The sequence below is a fragment of the Podarcis bocagei genome (assembly GCF_964188305.1).
Source record: "Podarcis bocagei genome assembly, chromosome: Z".
NCBI lineage: Eukaryota > Metazoa > Chordata > Lepidosauria > Squamata > Lacertidae > Podarcis > Podarcis bocagei.
The window spans coordinates 16016956-16040886 of record NC_138140.1 but is presented as its reverse complement, the minus strand read 5'-3'; the positions used below and the strand labels follow the sequence as shown (position 1 = coordinate 16040886).

Sequence of the window (23931 nt, the reverse complement as noted above, 5' to 3'; positions counted from 1 at the left end):
GACCGTCTCGGAGAGGTGGAGAGTCCAGAGGAAAAGAGGGAGAAAGAAGGGGAAGATAAATTGAGAGGAGAGGAAGAAAGGAAATGTTTTTTTTTAAAAAAAGATAAATTGAGAATTGGGCGGTGGGCGGTGGGGGGTGGGGGGTGGGGACCGAAATAAAATAGCAGCCTGGGGGTGAATGCCAAATAGAAATATCATAGCACAGGATCGGGTCCAGGGCTGTAGTTCTAAGCACTTGTTAGTACGTCTCAGCGAGGCCTTGCAGCGCAATCCTAACCACGTATACTCAAAAGTAAGTCTGACTGAATGCAATGGGTCTTACTCTCAGGTAAGTGGGGTTAGGATTGCTGACTTAAAAAAAAAAAAACTCCCTAAGTTCTAGTGGGGAGCATGGCCCTTGAGATCAATGGAGCTTACTTCCTTGTAAACACTATTAAGAACCAGGAAGGTTTAGGGTTCAATGATATTCTGCACGTCAACTCAGGAGGCTTTAACGCCGCCATGATCCCATTGAATTTAGCGAGACTTACTCCTTGGGAAAAACATTGCTCGGATTGGCCTGTGGGCAGGAAACAGCAACACAAATCACCCTTTTTTATATAGAGAGGGAGACTGCTTTAGGATTCATTCCTTCTGGGATCTGGTCAATTTCAGGGGGTTGGTGTTCATTTCGATGTGTGTTTTACAACCCTAGAGACATAAAAGCTCTACCGTGTATTATTATTATTGTTTGTTAGTTAGTTAGTTAGTTTGTTTATTTGTTCGTTTTAACAATCCAGGTCCTCCCAAAAACATGCCCTTTTCCTCTCATGCCCTTACTGCTCTTTTCCATCCCCTTTAAAAATGCGTTGGAATCTCTATGCGTGTGAACTTTCCTGGGAGAATCCAGTAGGTCTTTTATCAGACCAGAGAAGGCCGATCTGATGTCTCTTTCCTGAGAGGATATTATTCGGGGGCGGACACGGGGGTGGGGAGATCACACTAAATCATGCAAAGTCTCTTTTGGACTTTAAAGTAGCCGTAAAATCGTTGACTTCGAGCTGTCTTCCAGAGAGGTTGAGCGACGTGGCGGCGTCTCTGGTGCGCCTTCTGAAGTGGAGTTGAGAGGAAAGCGCCCCGGAACGTAGTCGGTTCCAAGGCTGTAAAAAAAAGGGGTGGCGGTAGTTAAGGTTGGTGGTGTATAACCGGTATCTCAAAACGTGGAAGAAAGCGATGATCTGAATGGAAGTGGTCCTCCTCCAATCTTAAATTCAGTTGAAGACGTGTAAAAATTACAGTAAAAGACCCCACAGATCTTTTTTATTTTCTGTCGACGCAACTGGATCTTTCCTAGTCCCTTAGTAAAGCCTTCTTGGTTTCAAATGAACGGGCATCTCGTTAAGAATCCTGAACTGAGAATTCACCACCAGAGTATCAATAACTTCAACAAACTAGGTTGGAAATTTTCCCGATTTTTTTTTTAAAAAAACAAGTTCCCTTGACATTCTTGGGACTTTTTATCTTTTCCAAACCGACCATGTGTTTGTTATTGGTGTGTGATTGATGCCACTCTGGGTTCAACAGAACATCTGTGCAAATGAAATGTGTGGATACAAAAATAAATAACTAAATAAATACATTTACTTGTCGGAGAATGCTTCGTTCATAAGTTCAAATTTAGGATCAAAATCATGGATTTTTCCTCAAGTATTATTACCACCGTATGAACCAGCCACTGCCAATAAACACAGCCAAATCGTATGCATTTACTTGGAAACAAGACTCACTGAGTCCAGTGGGATTTACTCCCAGGTAGTTATACGCGTAGCTTTAATTCTTACACAAACCACGAAGCATATACCATCCGTTTACAAAACACCAGCTAAGGCTGGAATCCAAGGCGACTTAGTTGGGGCCAACCCCATTCCCGGGGATTTTCTTTCGAGTAACAATACATAGAGCTGCGAAATTCAACGCTCGCTCGCTCTTTTAAGAATACAATAATCAATAGGATTCTTCTTAATCTTTCCAATTTAGGCCAGATAGAGTGTCGCCGATTATAGAAAATGTTTTGCTGAGGAAAAGGTAAAGGCGCCAAATAGATTTTTATTTTTTTTTGGCGGGGGGGGGGATTGTTAGAACAATTTCAAAGAGCTTAAGTTTGTTTTTTAAAAAAATAAAAAAATCGCTTGCCTGGCTTTTGCTGAGTCCTTATATAATTATCCTTTTTCTGTGAAAACGCGCACACGGTTATATATATATATATATATATATATATATATATATATATATATATAAAAAAAACTTTCATCAGCACGCATAAAGGGAGACAATGATTCAGCTAATTGTGAACCTAAAATAAGCAGTTTTTAAAATGCACCCAACTTCACACACACACACACACACACACTAGATCTCCCCCGCACGCACACACACCGCATTGCTAATAACCCTATTTAGAACTTCATCAGTGGCGTAATGATAGGAAACAGGGTGGAAATTGCCGGTTAACAGTTGGATCTGGGCTGTAATTAATTCAGTGTCTCTTTTAATCAAACCGAGGAGCGATCAAGTTTCCTTGGTGTGTGGCATGTGTGTGACATCACCCTAAAAGCTGGCCAGCCAATCAGGAGAGAGGCAGTGAGGCACGTGAACTTGGGTTCTTGGTTTAAAAAAAAAAGTAGAGGAGGAGGAAGAAGGAGAAGAAGAATTCCAAACTAAACCCAGCAAGTTGAGAGGTGTGAGCGCTGATTAAAAAGGGAAGCACTTTCCGCGGGGCGGAGCTGAGCTGTCCTTGGTCCTGAAAGCAACGCGGCGTTCCTACTTCGCCTCCAACATCAGGGACTTTTGCAGGCAAGGCGGCTTCGGAAGGCGACCATGGGAGGCGGTGGCGCGGCCGCGGCCCCGACCCTCCAGTCTAGGCGCTTTCAAAGGTGCTGAAACGTCCTTCCAACCTGCCGCTTTTTAACGCGTTCGCCTTCTTGAGCAGAGACGGACCTCGAACAGAGATCGCCTGCGCTGTCCGCGGTCCTGAAACCTCCCTTTCCTTAGGCGCTGGTACGAAAAGGAGAGCTCGCTCTTCGTTCTGTAATCCGTGCCTCTCGCTTGCCTCATTCACTGCTCTTTAAAAAAAGAAAATCTTGTTATGGACTCTTTGAAAGTTCATTGTTTGGTGAAGTCATTTCCTATAATTTAGGGCTGATGGATCTATGGTTAGCGGTGGCGATTGCGAATAGTTCAGATTAGGGATCTTTCTCCCTACGAGCAAAGTTTCACTCTCGCCACCCCTACTCTGGCTCCTGTCTTCCCTTCCCCTCTTTCTCTCCCTTGTCTCCTTCCCCTCATCTCTGCAGCTAGCTTGACTGCAGATTTTCAAGAGGGACAGCGCCTCGGATCGTAATACGGACCGGCGATTGTTGCTGCACTAACTTTGGATCCGAAGTCCCGCAGTTCCAAGGTCGCTCTTCTTCTTCTCGAGCCTAATCCGGACACCGGCTGGTCAATGTCACCCTGAAAGGCATGGAAGGTGCCAACGGATTTGGGATCGATTCCATCCTGTCCCACCGAGCCGGGAGCCCCGCCGTGCCCAAAGGGGAACCGCTCATGGGGGAAGGACGCTCCCCCTTGGAACTTAGTCCCCGCTCCGAAATCAGCAGCGGCTGCCCGTCGCCCCACTCTCCCGGGAGGGAGTGCTTGGAAGCAGTAGCCCAGAGACAAGGTGTGGCAGTGGGGCTGGAGTCTCACCTCCAAGCGGGGCAAATCTTGGCCCCTTCACAATCCAGAACAGTGACCTCCTCCTTCTTAATCAGGGACATCTTGGCCGATTGCAAGCCTTTGGCAGCCTGCGCCCCTTATTCCAGCAGCAATGGACAGAGCGTGCAGGAGGCACCGGTTCGGATTCCCCCCAAATCCGGAGAGGACTTCCGGGAGAAGATGGACAAGAACAACAGCAGCAACTCCTCTTCGGACACAGAATACAAAGGTAAGGAGAGTTTCTCCTAACTCTGTACCAGCGCCTGCTGATTTCTGAATGAGCCCTCTATTTCTGAACGAGTAACACTCGCGCACACATACAAATAGAGTTTTCCCTTCCCGTTGGGGTATCTCCTAAGAACCAAAGCTGGTCGATCAAGCTCACCAGCGGCTTCCGGACAGCAAACCCGCACGTTGCTAGTCCTCGGGATCTGGTATTCAGAGGTGCATGTGGACATGCAAGTTCTTCTTACCCCCCTCCCTTTTCTCTCTCGGAAGGTTCGAGGGTGAAGGACAGGATAACATTCGGTTGGCCTGATTTGGGATATTTCCTCTTTTTCTGTTTGTTTGTTTGTTTGTTTGTTTGTTTGTTTGTTTGTGTCGTTAGTTCAATCTGTAAAGTTCCGAATTCTGCTAAAAATATTATATTTGGAGGGAAGGAAGCTAATATGAGAACCTGGCGGAGATAAATGCGAAACTTCTTTATTTGCGCCTTTAACTCCGCATAACCCAACCACTTGCCTGTTTCGATTGTTATTTCCATCTATTTTGCGCCAGCGATCTTCCTCCATGTCTCAGAAGCAAAACCTATTGAGTTCAATTAGATATACTCTCAGGAAAGTGGGTATAAGGGTTGCAGCCCGAGTGTTTCTATAGTCACCAGGATATTCTGGTCTGCATTCTGATTTAAAGTTGATTCTACTCTGGAGAAAAGGCATTCCGACCCCACCCCATATAAACTGGATTTACTGAAATGAGATGGACGGGGTACCAATATTATCAAATTCGTTAAGTTGCGACACGAATGATTTTTGACACACAGATCAATACAAGTTGTCAGGCAGATAAGAAAGAAGGCCAAACTTCAGTACAGAAGCTTCGCCTCTTCGCCTCTATCTGATTTCCTATCATTCGTAATCATCCCTTGAATGATCGGTGGTTCCCCTTGAGTCTGCCCCACCTCCCCTAGAAAACTTTTCGACGAGAGAACTCGTAATAACGCAACGGCGACCTTCAAGCTCCTCGTTCACTGGGCCGAGGAGGCTTTGAAAGGCGCCAGTCCCGTTAAGCAAATGACAACTTTTGAAAAATAATCTGCTATGGGAAATAGCTCGAAATTAAATACATTGGTGTTTGTCGAAAGCAAAAGCAGGTCTTCAGTTTAACAATTGGCGGGGGGGCTCGCCAGAGAGTGACTTTCCTTCTGATAAGAATTGTTTTTACTTTCTTTGACAAATACGTTTTTCAAACCGCAAAAGCCACCCGGTCCGGGTCATTTCCTCCCGCCATTTGCCCCCCCCCTCGCCATGAGAAGTAACATCCTCAAGAGATTTAATGCCTCATTCCTCTTCAGGTTTACTTGGAAGCAACCCCCCAATGACGTCAATGAGTTCAATTTCCACTCCGTAAGACTTTAGTTCCGCGTGGTTACTCGCGTGTAAGTCCAACTGAAATCCAGGGCGGTGGAGAATAATTTACCAGTAAAACAGCCGTAAGATTAGACTGAGGTGGAGTTTAATGACAGCACAAACCTAACTACGCCAACTCAGAAGTAAGATCCTATTGAGTTGCGCGGGCGAGGGGGGGGGCGGCTTACTCTCAAGCATTGCGGTTTGGCTTGTCGCCTTAGACAGAAGTCACTGAAAGCAGGAAGAAAGCCTGTTCCGAGATGTAGATATATATACAGAAATGCCGGATAGGAACCGAAACAAACATCGTTGCGTGGAACGGGAAAAGGCGCGGCTTTATTCTGGAGCATATCTCACTGAAATCTAGGAGGCTTGATGCAGAGTAAACAACGCGGCCCAGGATGAGACTTCCAAACGGAAGCTCTTTTTTCCTCCAGGCCAGAATAGGATCTGCAACGAGCAATACCTCTGCAGTTCCTGGTGGGTTTTATGTTTCCTTTGGAAGGAGAAACTGACAGAATGGAAAAGCATGCTCGTAAACATGCTCAGTAAATGCAGGTTTAATTTAAATAAAATAAAACCAATAACAATTTTATAAAAAATATAAAAAGTAAAATTCCATCCTCGGCCTGTTTATACAAAAGGCCCGGATCTTGGCCACGCGCTCCTCCTCCTTTTCCAATTTTGTGGGCGCATCCAGGATTAACAGCTGGGCCGGTAGAAAAAGGCAGGTGGTATTCTGGACCCAGGCAGGGTCCCCCACTGGGGAATTCCTGCCCTTAAGTCCAGGTCTTTTCTGTTTCCAACCTCCCCCCATCCCACCCCCATTAACCAATTAAAACCAATTTCAGTTGCTAAGAAAGAGAAACGGAAATTCTTTTTTAAACCTTCTTCATTCCCGCCCCAACCGTAAATTGTGTTGGATTTCAGCCACAAACATATACCCCCCAAAAAAAGCATTTTACATTACCATTCAACTTTTTTTGTTGTTGTTGCTCTTTACTTGCTGTTTTTAAAGGCCGAGTTGCTACAGTGGATACATCAAGGATATATTTAGAAGCGTGGAACTCTAACATCAAGAGGTGTCTCCTTCTTCACGTTTATTTTATTTCTCCTTTTCTTCCTTTTCTCTTCCCCCCTTTCCTCCACTTTTCTCTCCTTCTTTTACCTCCTTCCTTTAGCTCTGTCTTCATTTTCCCTTTCTTTTTCCCCTTCTTTCCCCCTTTCTTCTCTCTCTCTCTCTCTCTCTCTCTCTCTCTCTCATTCCCTCCTTTTTCTCTCCCTCTTCCTCAGAGGAACTTCCCTGAACTTCAAACCCCTCTCTCCACTTTCTCAATCTCTCCCTTCTTCTCCCTTCTTCCCACCTCATCACAACTCCAGAATCAGGTTCTCTGCCAACATCATCATCCTTAAAAACATAGGTTCTTCCTCCTAAGCTCACAGTTCTTTGCACTGACTGGCAGCGCCTCTCCAGGGTTTCAGACACGAGATAATTCGCAGCCCTCCATGGAGAGATGCCAGGAATTGAGCGAGGCGGGTGCTTAACCGCTGAGCGACGGCCCTACCCTTAACGCCCCCACCTTCCCCTCAGGTACACAGCGCCAACTTTCTCTCTGTCCTAGCCCCCTAGTCTAAGCTGAACATCAAAGCCTAAAGAGGGGTCTATTTTGAGAGAGAGAGGGAATGATTTCTTATTTAGCTTTTCAAATATCAAATTCATTTATTTGCCGCCCGCCCGTCCCCCCCCCCGCAAGGTAAACATTATGTAGAGGTCAGTGCCACTGATTCCAGGACACCCCCTTTATTTCTTATAAAGAGAGGAGGGGTGCGGAGAAGAAACAGACTTGTTTGCGCCTTCCATCCATCAATGAAAGAGCATCTCATGTTTAAGAGATATTCATGCCTATCTGGACTCGGTTTCTGGTTGAAGGGTTTCCCATATCCCTGGTGGCTCAATTAAGTGGATTATTGTCTTCCTACAGAGAGAAATCAACGCGCGTGGAGGCTGAGCTTTGTCGCTCCTAAACCCTGCCACAATGAAATTTACCATAAACCCCTGTAAAAAAGCTAATGCGGCCAATTTATATAAACCGGAGCCAGCTTCCCCCCACCCTATAGATAAACATAATCTCTTTAAGAACAGAGATAAAGGGGGTGGGCGAGAGAAAGGGGGGAGGAACTGCAGGCCGTAGCCATTTCTTTCAGAGTTACCAGCTTTCACCCTTTATTTTTGCTTTCCATCAATCCGAAATGCCCTTTTTATCGAAAGGGATACGTCTTGCACCATGGGGGGGGGGGATCGGTTTCAATCCGGATGGAACAGAAGTGACTCCCGTGCGATCTGGGGAAAAAGTAAATCTGTGTTCAAGGGGAGGAAGGAGAGGGGAGCGCTAATGATTTCTGGCAATATCTAGTACCCCCTTCCAATGGCTCAGTGTGAAACCACTTTAAATTCGCTGTTGTTTAACGCAGAAAGAAAGGGATAATGGGGGGTGGGGTATCAGAGCTGAGGGGAGAAGGCAGAAGTTTGACCTCCCTTGCTACTTTTATTTGACAAATGTCCTTATTGGGTTCAGTTGCCCGTTCATACATCAGGCTCCCTGCCTACCCCAATATATACAAAATGTATTGTGAATCAATCAGAGAAATGGGCTGCCCTCCAGTTGTGACCTAGCTCTACCGAAAGCCTTCTTTTCGGGGGCAACCCAGAAAGTTGAGGCAGTTTTCTTTTCCTTTATGTGCCTTGAGAGAGGGAGGGGGTGGGGGTAATGGGAAAGTCTGCACCTCTCAATATATATAAAATATCTGGAGAGAGAAAGGGGGCGAAGGGAGTCGTTTGTTCTTTTTCCTTGGATAGATAAGCGGTCCTTTGTTTTTGTTTTGTTTTGGGATGGAAAGCCTCAGGAACGCCTACTTTGGGGTGGTCTTTAGCGGGCTGGAGAGAGCTGTAGGTTCGAATCCTCAGTCAGGCCTCTGTGGTAGGACTTGAGTCAAGCCTACTTCGCAGGTTGATTGTGAGGATAAAGTTGGATACCACACGCAACTCTTCGGAGCGAGGGCGGGCTTCAAATGTGGTGATGACGGCGGCAACAATACACGAATTAATGCCAGTTTTATCCCAAAACTAACAACAACAACAACAGCAACAACTGTAATCCCATTTCTTTTGGAAGTTTCTCTAGGAATTTGAGGAAGCTGATCAGATCCGATTTCTTTCAGAGTTAATCCCTGAAGCAACAAAATCTGGGTGCTGTCATAATTCTCAAAATTTAAAACCGCGATCTGACATGACTTACCTGGGAGTCAGCTCCACTGAACTCAGTCGGTTTACTTCTGAGTAGCCCTAGGTAGGGTGGCATAGCTTACTGTTCAGTGATGGAAACTTTATTGTCAGCGGAGGTGAGAAAGTCTGGGGAGGGGGCACGGGACCCAGCCAATAAAATAATGGAGAAAAAAAGGATTTTGTGGGGGAAATTTGAATTTTAAGAAAAGTCAGAGGCCCAAGCACACTGATAGAGGCATAAATCCCTTAGAACTCTCTGGGACATTTCTGAGAAGATCCAAGCAACTAAAATGACGCACGTTTAGGCTGCAGCCCTCTACCCATTTACCTGGGAGGAACCCTCGTGGAATTCAGTGAGGCTTGCTTCTTCTAACAAGGCATTTTAGGGTTGCAGTAAATATTGGGGAGGGGGTTTAGGCTGCGTCCTATCCTGGCGTTTACTTCGAAATAAGCTTGACAGATCTCGGTGGGATTTGCTCCCAAATAAACGTGCACAGAATCGAGGGAGGCGGGCAGTGTGTTCACCGGGAAGAAAGCACCATTGACTCTATTGAAACTTACTCCCAGGTAGAAGTGCATAACCTGGCTGGCGCCCTTGAAAGTGCTCAGTTTTGTCCGCATTGCATCTTCAGAAGGACAACGCGGGTACCCTCAAACCAAGATTAAAATGTCAATTTTAAAATTAAATTAAATTTGACTTGTTTGGTTTATTCCTCTGCTTTTAACCCCGCACAAGGAAGACTCGTTTGCCTCAGATACCGAAATTTCTCTGGGTTGTATGCAGAAGGTAGTGCTACTCAGAGTTGACGTATTGAAAATAATTAGTTTAAATGGGTCTACTCTGAGTAGAATTTAACTGGCTGAAACCCAAAGGCTTTGTTGAATCTGTATGGATTTAGGGTGGTGTGTTACTTACTTTAGCATTCATTAATTCAGATTATCACTAATTCCAGTTGCAAAAACCTCGGATTTATTTCCATTATAGAGAACAAAATCAGAGCTGTCTCCAATTAGTTTTTACTCTGAGTAGCCTCGCCTAATGGATCTAGTCACACTCATTAATTTCAGTGGGTCCGGCCTGAGTACTGTAATGGGTAACGTTGGCTACAGATCACAGTTAAAACGAATTAAAGTACTGTACCTATAGTTTAAACCGGAGTGCAACTCCGGCATCCCATAATTTTTGACACTCTTTGTTAGGAATAAGATATTTTCTAAAATTTCCAGGTTCGTTTCGTATATCCCTAGGCATGTTTTACACAGAAGTAACTCCCATTGGGTTGAGTGGCGTTTACTTCCCTGTCGTCTTCCCTGTTACTTGTGAGTAAATTGTACGGATCGTGTTGAGACTCCATCTCAAGCCCATACGTTTATTCCTGTTAATCTAGTTGTCTTGCCTTCTTAAAAAAAAAATCCATTTGCCCGAAGGATGCAATCTATATTTTGTGAAAAAAACTAACTTCAGTAGTAGTTTCCTGGCATTTCTGATGCGCATCTCGATCCTACCCGTGTTTACCTGGAAGTAACAGTGCAATCTATTCCAGAATGACACAATGAACACCGAATTTATTTTATTTAAGCGGGGGGTGGGGATAGTTTCCTTTAAGATCAATATTTATATATTATTCCGTGAAGAACATTTTGGGCAGCACCTAAAGTTAAGCGCTGTGACATCCCCTTAATTTCAGGGTTTGTACTAAGAGGCTTGGGGACTAGAAATATGTTTGAATAAATAAGTAATTTTAAGGGGAAATGTTTCAAGGGCTTGCTTAACTCTTTGGCACTAAAATCAGGCTGAACTGGATCGCTGACGCAGACGACTGTGAACCCAGCCCTGAGGTCGATATGATATTGGGAGGGCTATAAATAATTTTAATAATAAAATAAATAATGTGTACGCATGCATATAGATATTTGTGTGTGTGGTTAAATTTACTGTCCTCTTGGAATATATTGAGATATCTCTCCCTCCCCAGTATCTCAGGTCGAGGGTATCTCGAATTTAAGTGACTAGTTCTCATGAAAGTACCTTCGGTTTATAATACAGTTACGCTGTTCCTAACTGGGCTCACGAACGGACTTCTTTGACTTATTAATGGGCCTTACTTGTGAGTAAACATACCTAAAAGGAGGATCTTAAGGCTGCAACCTTATCCACATTTCACTGACGAGGAAGCCCCATAGAAAGCTATGGAAGTTACTTCCGAGTAAACAGGCATAGGGATCTCATAGAAAGGGGCGCGGACCTGCGAAAGAGAAACGAGCAGCGGCCCGCGCCCCTCGCCGAGGCGTCTGGTCTCTTCACTTGTCTTCCCTCCCGCGTTTGATAAGGGGACTTTCCCTTCTAATCTGTCTGCACTGATTGTGGCAACGCCTTTTCTCTTCCGCCCCCCTTCCCCCTGCTCAGTGAAAGAAGAAGGGGACAGAGAGATCTCCAGTTCCAGAGAGAGCCCCCCAGTGAGGCTGAAAAAGCCGCGCAAGGCCCGCACAGCCTTCACGGATCACCAGCTGGCCCAACTGGAGCGGAGTTTCGAGCGGCAGAAATACTTGAGCGTGCAGGACAGAATGGAGCTGGCAGCGTCCCTCAACCTCACAGACACCCAAGTAAAGACCTGGTACCAGAACAGAAGGTAAAAAGAGAGCGGGAGAGAGAGCGGGGGTGGGTGGGTGGCAAGGCAAGGAGGAGGAGGCGGGGCACCTTTCACCTCCCTTACTTCGGATTAGTTACCCTGGAAAAGGGTATTGTTCCTCCCACTCTGGTTTTCGAAAAGCGCAGTTCTATGCAAGTTTATGCTCGAAAATTAAATCCTGTCGCATGCAGGAAAGTTTGTTTTGGATGGCATCCTAAATCTTTGGGTGAAGGTTGGGAAGAGAGCCTACTTCAGGGGTTGCAAAAAGCAGAGGAAAGGGTGGTAGTTACTCTGCGGTGGTTACTCTTTTTAATAATAATAATAATAATAATAATAATAATAATAATAATAATAATAATAATAATAAATGTCATCCATTACGTTAAACTTCTTTGGCAAAACGTTGTGCCTCCCTAACACTGGACGGGAAAAAATCAAATCCACAAACTCGAGCTGTTACCAAAGTAATTAACACAGAGAGAGAAAAATTCTGTTTCTGCTTCAGTTTAGTTGAAGGAATTTAGTTTTGAAAGATGCATGTATATATATATTTTAACGCATTTGGGTGAGTTAACCCCACTCCCCTTGTACTCCAACTCTAACTCCCATCATCTCTGTCCATTGACCGCGGTGGCTGGCGCTGATGGGAATCAGAGTCCAACTGCATCTAAAGGACCAGTTTCCCCTCCCCTGACCTAATAAAATATTATTTTTAGTATAGTCAGCTTCAATGCCGCAGTGACACTTGCACACTTTTAAACTACACAGAGCTCTTCCAAGGTGTGCAAGGTTTTTTGGTTACACAAGACTCTTGGTCAGATTATTAGGGGAAAGTATTCGAACACCCAAAGAGTTAGTTTACTAATATTCTTAAAGGTCTCCTTAAATAAATAAAATAAAATAAAGGAAAAAGGTTCTAGGTGTCCTGGAAGAGATTCAGATATACAAGCATTTTAAAAGCGCTATATGAATGGTAAGTTTGATGATCAGCAGTATTTCAAGCGAAATATTAGTTGCGTGCGTGCATAGACAGAGCAAAGTTGGTTACAAGTCTTTTTTGGAGCGCGGGGGTGATCTAGGAACGTAAAGGGGGTCTTTCCCCACGTTTGTGCAAAGGTAAACTAGCCTGTACGCTCCAAGGGCATGTAAAATACTTCACGGTTACATTTTAGTGTGGCGTCGCTTACTTTGTATTTTAATTAAAATCCTTGAGAGCAACGATCTCCATCTCTCCCCCCCCCCGGGGGGGGGACAGAGGGCTGTTTAACCCTTTCCTCCTCCTCAACATTCCAGATCAAACTCCCAGAAGGGCGAACGGGAAGGAACCGGGGAGGGTGAAATTAGCAAAGCTACCTATATCCTGTTTTGTCTAGTAACCAGGTAAACCACAAACACCCACAGATCTGAAACTGCTGGGCCCCGAAGAAAAACGCGCTTTTCCTGATATCTACCTGTGCAGCCCTGACACGTACAAAGAAAGTTTGTCAAAATCTGGGGCTCCTGATAGTGTTCGTTGCTTTAAAAGACCAAACACGGGTCCTCGATCTCTTCGTTCGCCCGCGCACAGACACAAGCACGCACAGTCCCCGGATTATTTTGCCTTCGCTGACTTGCACTGAACGTGTGAATGGTTTCTGCCAACTCTAATGGCGTCGGAGGTGATTCTGAGGTCCTCCCTATGGTTTTGGATCCTCATTGGCTGGCTGAATGCTGCAGCGATGACCATACATATGGGTAAATTTGGGTGTCTAAATTTTGACACAGAATCTTCACTTTTGCTCAGAACTGAAAAGTCATGACTAACGTAGGCCCGTCACTGTCAGTGGGTCTACTCTGAGTAAAGGTTAGTGGAATACAACGCAAAAAGTCGTTCCACACATTACCTTCAAGCAACCCCGAGTTTGGGCAAGGAACAGCAGCCAGTTCTGTGTCTCTGCATGGTAATTCGCCCCCCAAAAAAACCCCCACCCCACACAGCTCTGCTTCAGTCATATATCATATATCACATTGGCTACTTGTCCTGGGATGATGGGAGTTGGAGTCCAGCAACGTCTGGAGAACCAAAGCTTCCCCATACCTCTGGCTTGCCCCTTAAAACATAACGTTTCTCTCTCCCCACAGTTAGGGTGTTTGTAAACAGTCAGGATCCGATCCCGAAAATAAATGTAAAATTCATACACAGGCGCAAGCAAACCATCCCACGCTTTAGTCCCATCTCTTTCCCTAGCCGGCACCAGCTTGCGTGTTATTAAATCCAGACGTGCTGAAATGAAATAGCGCCTGGTTTCAAAATGAGCGAGATTTCCCCATTTGGAAATTAGCGCTTTAACAACTGGCTCAGATTGTTGCCAAGCTCACCTTTTGGTAGCCAGAGGTTCAAACCAGCACTTAGCAAATTTTAAGGTGCGTTCCTCTTATTATTATGTAGATTTTTTTAAAAAGAGTTACCGTAATTGCATTCTTTGGTTAGAACTGTCCTTTTCTTTGCACATATCGGAGGCTATATTTCAGCTGTAAATGAGCCAAGGACGGTACCACGCTCTGATTTTGGGGGACATTAACACAACCTGTTTATTGATTTGTTTGCAGGGAGATTAGACGAGGTCGCCTGTTTTAATGAGCATTAATTCTGATTTGTTTGCACGGCGGTGAGACGACGTTGCGCCAAAGCAAGTCTCACTCACACGATTTTCAGCTCACTTCCCCTACTTTCCTCATCCCAAAAAGTCATACATTTCGCGGGAAGTGGTTCAGCTATAATTGTGTGCCTGACTTGAAGTGGCTAGTAGGTAGCTGAATTTCCACCTGAAAATAGCTACAACCTCTCTCTCCTCATACGAAGGTCCTCACTGTTCATCTTAAATACCTTTCCTTCCCATTCCTCAACGCTGAGCTCCTTTGCAGGAATATTCATTCTGCAGGGAGTGTGAGAACACACATACAGGGTTGCTAACTTTTCTTTATTAGAGCTGCTCTCGTGCTTTTCAGGGACCCAGCCGGAGGAAGCTTTTCCCACCAGCCATCACCTTTCCAGGGAAAGGTTAACTTACCTAAGGTGTGTTTGGGAGTCAGGCTGATGCCACAGGGCAGTGGAGCAGGGGTGGCCGAGAAAAGGTGGCAACTCATTACATGGAATCAGGGGCACGCAGTGCGAGGCTAGATATGGTTTACTCAGAAGTAAGTCTCATTTTGTTCCAGTTTTAATTTGAGCCAATGGGCTGTTTCAGCTTCGGTCATACGCAGAGCAGACCCATTGAAATTTATGACCAACTTGGCTCCATTAATTTCAGTGGGTCCACCTTGAGTATAACTCAGCAGGATACTATCCAATATTTTCAGGAATACTGCTGAATGCAGAAGCAATTTATAAAAGAGAAATGGCAGACGAGGCGTCTCTAAGCATTTAAGGTGTGCTCTTCTCGAAGGTAAGAGAACACCCACATCAGCGTCAGGAATAAAGTCGTTTAAATCAAAATATATCAGTCAAAGAACATTTCAATCAAGGTCAAACTTAAATTTTCGCTGTTCACAATGGATATCCGACTCCGTCGAGTTTCCTCTTCCAATAGGACTTCTTAACACGCCCTGGAACTAAGTCCAAAAATTAGAGGTTGATAAAGTAAGACATTTTAGGCAGTGGCAGGCGTGAAAAGAATTGCATTGTTATAGCGCTTGGCTTCCACCAAACGAATACTGGGAACTATAGTTTACCCCGCCACGGTGCTACACTTCCTAGCACAATTAACAATCAGCAGTTCCCAGTTTCTTGGCGCGATGTCATGTTCTTTAAACCTGCGGTATGTAGGCAGTCAAAAAAAGAGACCTTCTGGCGGATTTTCGGGGCAGTTCCAACTCGGTTTATTAAAAAATAAGTCCCATTGAGTTCCATGTGAAAACGGGCATATGGCTGCAGCCAACGCCGCGGTTCTTTTTATTGAGATCTCCTTCTTGCTAACCAAGACTGGAGAACACGTATTCCCAGTCCAGTATTAACCTCACGGCAAACCATAAATGGAACTCCAACAAAAGGGAATAAAGGCCTTTATAGAAAGCGTGTAGAAAGCTGCGATATGGAAAAGGAAATGTCCGTTGACATGTGCAAATGCATCACTCGATGAGCAGATAGCAAGTTAAACGTGTGAACGGTCTCTCCACGGGAGCTGACACGGGAGTTAAATCTCATTGGCAGCAACGAGGCTTCTTTCCGAGTAAGCCTGCCTAGGAGCACAATTGCCTCCTTTCCTCAAAAATGCCCCTTTTCCTGAGAGACCTGTGGCTTTAACCCTTTAGTCCTCAACCCCTATGCAAAGAAACTAGTCTACACATAATTTGCATTTACCAATATTTCTCTCTTAACCGGCTCGGGCCCTTCCCCAGTGGCTAAATGCAGACTGTAAGCTCTTGAGGGACGAGACCTGTTACATTTCTTTGTGACTCTCAGAGGAGGGGTGTGGCATATACATCGATGGTACTATATAAATAAATAATCATTATTATTTAAATTATTTATTGCCCACTTTCCTCCCTAACCTCTTCATAAAAAAATCCCAATAATGGGATATCTATCCAACGAAGTCCTTTTCAGAGTAGACCCTGTCGAAATGGCTGTTGCTAAATTAGTTAAGTCCATCAGTTTAAATAGACATGCAGTTGTTTAGGAATAATAATAATAATAATAATAATAATAATAATAATAATGATGATGATGATGATGATGATGTATCCATTGCTAGTCCCACTCAGAGTAGATCCACAAAAAATAATGGACATGACTAATTTAAATCCAATAATTTCAATGTGCGTGCTCTGAGTAGAACCCAGCAATAATAGTTACTATTATTTTTATTGTTATTTGGCATATAGAGAAAAGAAGAACACTCAGCCTCGTGCACGTACCCATTTCCCACATTACAGACAGGTTTCAAGACTCAACACGTGTGGTTTTTTCAATCCTTTCCTTCCCTCCACCAGTTTCTGTTCCTGGTTTTTTTAAGGTTCGATTTTGTTATATGAAGCCTGTTTTTGTAAATAAATCTCTTCCCACCAATCGCAATTATTTAATGCCCGCTGTTTACCTCCCACCCACCCCCAATCTTCCCATTCCCGCATTTCCCCTAGAAGCAGAAACTATTTCACAGCCGAGACTAGTCGTTTAATTCGGGAGGGCAGAGAAAATAAGAGCGACGCGAGTGGGTGGGTGAGAGAGCAAAACTCTCCCGGTTGTTTTTTTTTTTTTTTTAAGCTAAACACACACAACATTGCACATAACACACTGGCCCATTAATAATAAATACCAATTACTGCTTTGGGCATCAATAATTAAGAGCAGTTACAGTAATTACACAATTATTATGATGATGAATAATTTACTCTGGAAAATAGGTCTGAAAGCGCTTCTTCCGCAGCAAAACGGCGAGAGAAAGGGATTGTGGAGGCGGCTTTTGATGTGAGGCGGCGGCTCCCGAGCTCCTAGCCACCTCCGGCCTGCGCTCGGCAGCTCCATTTAGTAAAAGAATAAGAGTTTTCCTATTTTGGCACCGCCGCATCTCAACGCGTGGGACACACAGACAGGGCAACAGATAGTCCGGAAGATACCGGTCAGTTTCACCATTGGGTTGCAACTCTGGTCCATTTCATCTATCGTTTTGTGAGCGTTCCAGCCCCTCTATAACGACAAACACAAGCGATTTATTTGTTCCGCTCCCCACCCCCACCCCCTTTACTCTCAGACGCACAGATTTCTCTGTGTCTCGTTCACACGATTTCCTGCTTCTTTGCTTTTTCTGCGCCACCTCCCCGCCCCCATTGATCGGAGTTCCGTTTTTGTTTTTGTTTTGCAACTGACAATAATAGCGCATTGGCGATGGATTTATACCGGGCCATCTGAAGGTCACGACTTTATTAGTTGTTCCACGGATGTTTTCCCAGTGCCATTGCGTCACAGTTGTGCTGGAGAGGCACTCTTGCCATATAGCACTGCAAAAGCAGAACCGAAACGAAACAAAATAAAGCAGAGTATTTGTGGTATGAAGAAAGTCAAAGGATTTCACCCAGAAGCTACATGCAAAGACGGGAAACAAATCCGTATGTCCACCCCCAAACTTTTGTAGGTACAAACGATATTGAAAGCTCAGTTGTGTATAACCACCCTGGTAGCATCATGAGCACAAATAATTGTGTATGCACAATAAAGAAGATGTCCAAATGGTCCTTCTCTCATACAAAAGAAGTTATTATTATTATTATTATTATTATTATTATTATTATTATTATTTACCCACCCTTCACCTTAAGGTCCCAGAGTGGATAACAGCATAAAAACACAATACTAAAACCAGTTTAGAACAATCTACAATCACATAAATAAGTTAGGTCCTAAAAATACGCACCTCAAGTGTCAAAATCTGGGGTGAAGGGGTGCGCCTTCAGCATTCACAGGGGAGTTACACAGGTTGGGGGTCACCACAAAGAAGGCCCTCTCCTGGACTGCCACCTTCCTGCCCCCAGCCTCTGAGGGCAGAGGAACTAACAAAAGTGCTCCCTCTGCCCACCTCAGCCCTTAGAGGGTCTCTAGGGAAGGAGGCAGACTTCCAGATATTTGGTACCTAAATCATTTAGGACTGTGAGCACCTTGAATTGGGCCCAGAAATGAGCAGCAACCAGTTCAGCTGTTTTAAAACAGAAGCAGTGGTGTAGCGTGGGTTGTCAGCACCCGGGGCAAGGCAAGTAATTTGCACCCCCTAGCCTGTGGATTTGTGCCCCCTAACCCGTGGATTTGCGCCCCCTAACCCTAACCCCCAGATGTTGCGCCCGGTGAGGCCGGCCCCCCCTGCACCCCCCATGCTACGCCACTGAACAGAAGTTATGTGACGTCTAAATGGAACCACAGCCGATAATCTGGCTGTTGCATTTTGGACGCAGTAAAGTTTCCAAGTTGTCTTCAAGGGCAGCCCCACATAGCGCATGTTGCAATAATCCAGTCTAGAAGTTACCAGAGCGTGGCATACAGTGGCCAAATCATCTCTGTTCAAAAGGGGTTGTAGCTGGCAGTGTGTGTGTGTCACACATACACATTTTTCTTTGTTGTTTAGTATGCCTCTGAAAACTGGTTGCGGAGATTCGCAAGTGATGAGTGCTGCTTTCGCACTCAGGTCCTGCTTGCGGGCTTCCCGTGGGGGCACCTGGCTGGCCACTGTGAGAACAGGATGCTGGACTGGATGGGCCATGGCCCCGATCCAGCAGGCAGGCTCTTCTTACGTTCTTACATTATCAGAGCCAAGCTTAATGTAGTGGCAAGACTGCAGATTGAGATTTCTTTCTTCTCTCGGTGGTGTAGTGGTTACAGAGTGTCAGAGTAGGATCAAGGGGTCCAGGGTTCAAATTCTCCAGTCATGGAGTTCACTGAATGGCATTGGACTGGTCACCAACCCTCAGTCTAACCCATGCGTAGGCAACCTAAGGCCCGGGGGCTGGATCTGGCCCAATCGCCTTCTCAATCCGTCCTGCGGATGGTCCGGGAATCATCATGTTTTTACATGAGTAGAATGCATCCTTTTATTTAAAATGCATCTCTGGGTTATTTGTGGGGCATAGGAATTTGTTCATTTATTTTTTTAAAAAATCTAGTCCGGCCCCCTACAAGGTCTGAGGGACAGTGGACCGGCCCCCTGCTGAAAAAGTTTTCTGACCAACCTATCTCATGCAGTTGTTGTGAGGCTGTGGAGGAGGAGAATCATGTGCGCACATACCCCCCAAGCATCTTTGGGGATAAGGTGGGATAGAAATGCAATAAAGATCTCGTGCCAACCTATCCATGCAGGAAGCAAAACAAACGAAAAACACAAAGTCAATCACAGGCTCCACCCATTCTGTCTTTCATCCAGATCTTGTGCAGATTTCCTCAGAACTAAGTCCAACAGGAATTAGCTGCAATTCTAAACCCACTTACCTGTATGCTTGACTGAATTCAACTGGATTTAGTTCTGAGTATAAATCATTAGGATTGCTGTGTTAGGAATGTAGCATGCTGCTTTTTGTTGAGTTAGGCTCTTGGTCTACACTGACTGGCAGTGGCTCTCTAGGTCTTCAGACAGGAACTCTGTCCCAGCCCTACCGGGAGATGTTGTGAATTGAACCTATGACTTTCTGCATGCAGGGCAGATGCTCAGCCACTGAGCTACCGCCTTCGTACAAGTGTGGAATGCCTACAATTTGTAACCCTAGTTTGTTCTCCTTGTGTGTTCTTTCGATTCATCACTCTGCTTCTCCGATGTGGTTCTGCAACGCAGCAAAGGTGCATATATTTGCTCTGAATGGAATCCCAATGGACAAAGTGGGGTTTATGCCCCAGCAAGCACGTATCAGATCAGATTGCAAATTAATCAGAATGTTTGATAGGGTAAAGTGGGGGGGGGGTGTTATATATTGGGGGCTTTAGGCTGAGGAGAGGTCAGAGGGTTCTGATAACCCCCAAATAGGAACTCTGCAAAGAATAAATTCTTTGCTATGCTTTTTGAGTGAGAAACTGAAGATGGGTCAGTTAAGCTTCTTCCTCCTTTGGATATCAATTCCTCTCTTTCTGTGTGGACATGTGTGTGTACAGTATTTATTTTGAATTTCTTCCTATAGATTGAACCTGACAGCCACATAAATGCAGTTTGCTGCCTGTAGGCATTTTTTTTAAAGTTACATTAAAATGGAACAAAAAATAGATTCCAGTTCCACTGTCCCCTCAAAACTCCTTACAAATTGTATGAGCTGGTTTCCATCTCACTCAGTTGTGTCTTGAACTCAGAACAATTGTAACAACTATTTTAATTTGGTTTCGCTTCTTCGAACCAGACTTTTATGTCTAAATTGAAACGTAACAACACATTTTCCACCCTACCAGCATTTTATTAAAACAGGAGGCCAGAGGCATCTGAGAAGGCAAAAAAACCTCCCCTTATTTTTGTTCCTAACATCTGATATTCTGAAGAGTAGACTGCCTGTGGATGTGGAAGTTCTACCTGAATTAGCACATACCTAATAACTATTGCTCAACCCATGCTGATTTTTCCTTTAATTATTATTTTTTAAGCCACTTAGGTTAGTGGCTATTATCACTTCTTCTGCTGCAGATTTCAATTAATTAATTCTGCCTTGTACTTTTATTTTGGCTGGCCTGTAAGAACTCCCTTTTCAGTATGCTAGTTATGTAATTTTAGACTCCAACTTAATCGACTTGTGGAGCCCCTCTCTTTTAGATGGTAATGCATATAATTTAATTTGCTTCAAAATGCACTGCAGCATTTCCACCCCACCCACAGCTCCTCCCACTGAACGGGGACCATAAAGACCAACCTTGATGGGGCCACAATCTCCATCAATTTCATTGGCTAACCTCAAAGTCTGTTTGGGGAGAGAATAATATATTCCTCACTCCGAGCCGTTAAAAATTTCATAAGCTTCTGGTATGCCTCCATTCTCTGTAAGTTATCTCTCAGTGTTGGCCCAGCCTCCAAAGCCTCCAGTCCTTTGCTTTGTAGCAAAGTGCTGCAAAAGAGTGCTCCCCATCTTGACCCAACATACTGGGACAGAAATTAACCCAATTTCCATGCCATGGATAGCTTGATACCTTCCAATGTTCGCCCAAATAAAAGAGGATCCATTGAAATTAATAGACTTGACAAATTTAGGGCCATTAATTACAATGGGTCTACTCTGAGTGCATGGGGTGTTAGGGGTGGGGGACACTTCATGTTCCTTCTGGGGTAGTCCACCTTTAGTCCCCACCCTGCACTCAGTTTTCACCTGTGGCTTCTAGATGCTGTCAGCAAGCAACAGTGGCTGCACCCCAGGTACATATTTGACTGGCTGGCTGAACCAGGTGAGGGTAGCCAAAGGTCTCAAATCTTTGGTGCGTTAGGGACTTCCCCTGCACATGAAGACAGTCTCTGGTGGATAGAGCTGACAAGGCCAATAGTGGGGCCAATGGTCAAGAAGGCAGTTTCTACACAAGCTGTAGAGGGAAGTGAGAGCCAGATGGGGCTTGTCAACCTGAGAAGGTAGCCCATCTAGCAGAAGTAGACCGGTAAACTCTGATCCTAAGAGGCTACACTCATTCATGAGAAAGGCTTCAGGAGTAAACCCTGGAGGGAAATCCATGCCCCTGCCTTGTGGAACATTTTCTCAAGAGAAGAAAAGGCTAAGGAGTAAACCCTAAACAAATCTGGAGTCCCTAAGATGGTTGGATGGTGTCTTGTCCACCTCCTTTTGGCAACTCCTGCAGCCAAGCTGGTGGTGCATTGTTCTGTTTTTCTTTGGACCACATCAGTGAAGCTAATAGGAAGTCTTTTTCTCTTGGTCGCCCAGGACTTCTATACACCCTGCCTGGGTGTGTGCCTAGGAGAGGTCACTTTGGTGTTGTTATCGCAGCAAAAACAATTTGGGAGGCAGCAGTTATGAGCTACCACTCTTTGCATGCCACAGCAAGTACTGTGATTCTTCAGAAGTTTGACTTCACCCCTGGAAGCGCACTCCATTTGTGCCTATAAAGCCATTTTTGATCCCATGTTATGATCTAGGAAGAATGTTGGAAGGGCATCAGTAACCCATGCAGATAATACACATTCAAAAATAGGAGCTTTGCTGCGATTCTCTTGGAGAAATGATATGTTTATTTTAAAATTCCGAACTTGAATTTCAGAGCTCTTGTAAATGCTGTTCTCCATCTCTTTCTGAAGTATTATGAACACTTGAAAAACCCACACAACTCTTCAGAAGTACTGTTGCTTGTGCAAAGTTTACTCAGGAGTAAATGCCATTAAGTTCAATGAAACATACCTCCAGGTGAATATGCGTTCCATTGCAGTCCAAAGTGTGGCATATCTTTAACATTCTGAGTATGTGGCTGTTTCATAAAGGAGCATAGGAAGCTTCCTTCTACCAAATCAGACCATTGGCTCATCTAGCCCAGTACTATCTACACAGATTGACAGCCGCTTTCTAGGATTTCAAGCAGGAAACATTCCCAGCCCTAACTGGAGATGTTTCTGGGGATTGAACCTGGAACCTTCTACATGCAGAGCAGATGTTCTACAGATAGACAGACAACCAGACAACTGGCTTTAGTTGCTTTTGCTGCCAAAGACTTAACAGGGCTTCTCTTCAGGAAAATGTCTATTCAAGCTCTGTCTCTTGGTCACAGTAGAACGTGATAGAATGCTTGGGACAGGCTTTTACAACTAGTGAAATGGACTGATTCTCTCATTCCATGGATACATAGGATTATAACTACAGTGGTACCTCGGGTTACATACGCTTCAGGTTACATACGCTTCAGGTTACAGACTCCGCTAACCCAGAAATAGTACCTCAGGTTAATAACTTTGCTTCAGGATGAGAACAGAAATCGTGCTCCGGTGGCGCGGCAGCAGCGGGAAGCCCCATTAGCTAAAGTGGTGCTTCAGGTTAAGAACAGCTTCAGGTTAAGAACGGACCTCCAGAACGAATTAAATACTTAACCCAAGGTACCACTGTATATGGATCTGAAAGCTCCCAGTGTGTGATCTTGCCCCAATTTTAAAAAAGTTGTTTTTTAAGGGAAGACTTAAGTCTATGCTTAAGGCTGAAATCTCCTACATATGCTTAGAACTCAGTAGGGCTTACTTCTGAGTAAACATGCAAGTTGCATGGTTCCAAAACTAAAAGCAATGGGTCTGAAAGCTGCAGACTCAGGCACAATTACCCAAAAGCAGTACTTTTTTCTGGGGGTACTCGAGGGTATACCATACTGGCACATTTGAGGATGGATTATTTCCTACTGAAATCAGAAGTATTTTAAGAGTTTCCCTTTGCCTGGATCCTGTCCACAGCTATTGGTTGCTTAAGTGGGTGGGGCTGAAGGCAGCAGTGGTTGGGACCAGAGGCAAAAGTGGGAGAGGATACCCCTTTCCCCTCTCTGCCAGCCCATTTCTCTTTCTGCCCATCTCTTCCTTCCTGTCAGAATTCTGAGTGACAGCTTGCAGGAAGCTTTGGAAATCAAGCTGGGGGCCCAATATGTAATATACAAAGCCTTTCTCCATGCACTCTGCCATTGTCAACTCACTGTCAATTCTAAAAGGGGCAAATCTGAGACTAAGAAGCTGGCAGCCAGGGCAACCCCCTGGGCTGGGCGTAAGCCAGAAGGCAGGCAGGTGGGGGCAGAGGGAGGTAAGCAGGGCAATGTCCCATCTGCCCTAACAGATCAACCTCCTTTGCAGCTACACTGAATGTGTGCATCACGCAAGCACCTGCCAGTACGTAATAAAAATAACAACAATTTGCGATCATTATGTTCAACGGCAAATCCTTGTGTGTGGAGCCACAAGGCTCATGTTACATTGATGACAATCCTCGGTTGACATGGCACCTCCTGTCATGTCCTACACAGACAAGGAAGTCACTTACACTTGTCTGTTTATGCCTCACTTCCCCAGACTTAAGATTGAACTTCTCAAAGGTAATGTGTAGGCTTTTATCGGGCAGAGGCAGCCTTTACAGCAGAGGCTATGGAGCGCAGTCTACTCCTGAAGGGAAGTTTTCAATTGGTATTAGCTGCTCCTCACAAGTAAGAATGTGGCCCTGTTGATGCTGGTTGCATTGATTGTGCTTTGGGCTGCTTCAGTGTCAGATAGTG

General features: G+C 44.8%; 1 protein-coding gene across 3 annotated transcripts in view; it reads left to right on the top strand.

Annotated features, from left to right (window-relative positions):
• The first annotated feature begins 2702 nt into the window (after nt 1-2702).
• Nucleotides 2703-23931, top strand: part of BARHL1 (BarH like homeobox 1) — a 37750-nt gene continuing 16521 nt past the window's right edge. Inside the window, exons 1-3 of one of the 3 annotated variants that reach the window (XM_081179260.1) lie at nt 2703-3961; nt 11051-11273; nt 21961-22103. In XM_081179260.1, coding sequence (XP_081035386.1) covers nt 3499-3961; nt 11051-11273; nt 21961-22081 — 807 coding nt within the window. In that variant the 5' untranslated portion in view covers nt 2703-3498 and the 3' untranslated portion in view covers nt 22082-22103. Of the gene's footprint in view, nt 3962-11050; nt 11274-21960; nt 22545-23931 lie in introns of those variants that run through there. The other 2 variants (XM_081179259.1, XM_081179258.1) reach the window with 2 other exon arrangements.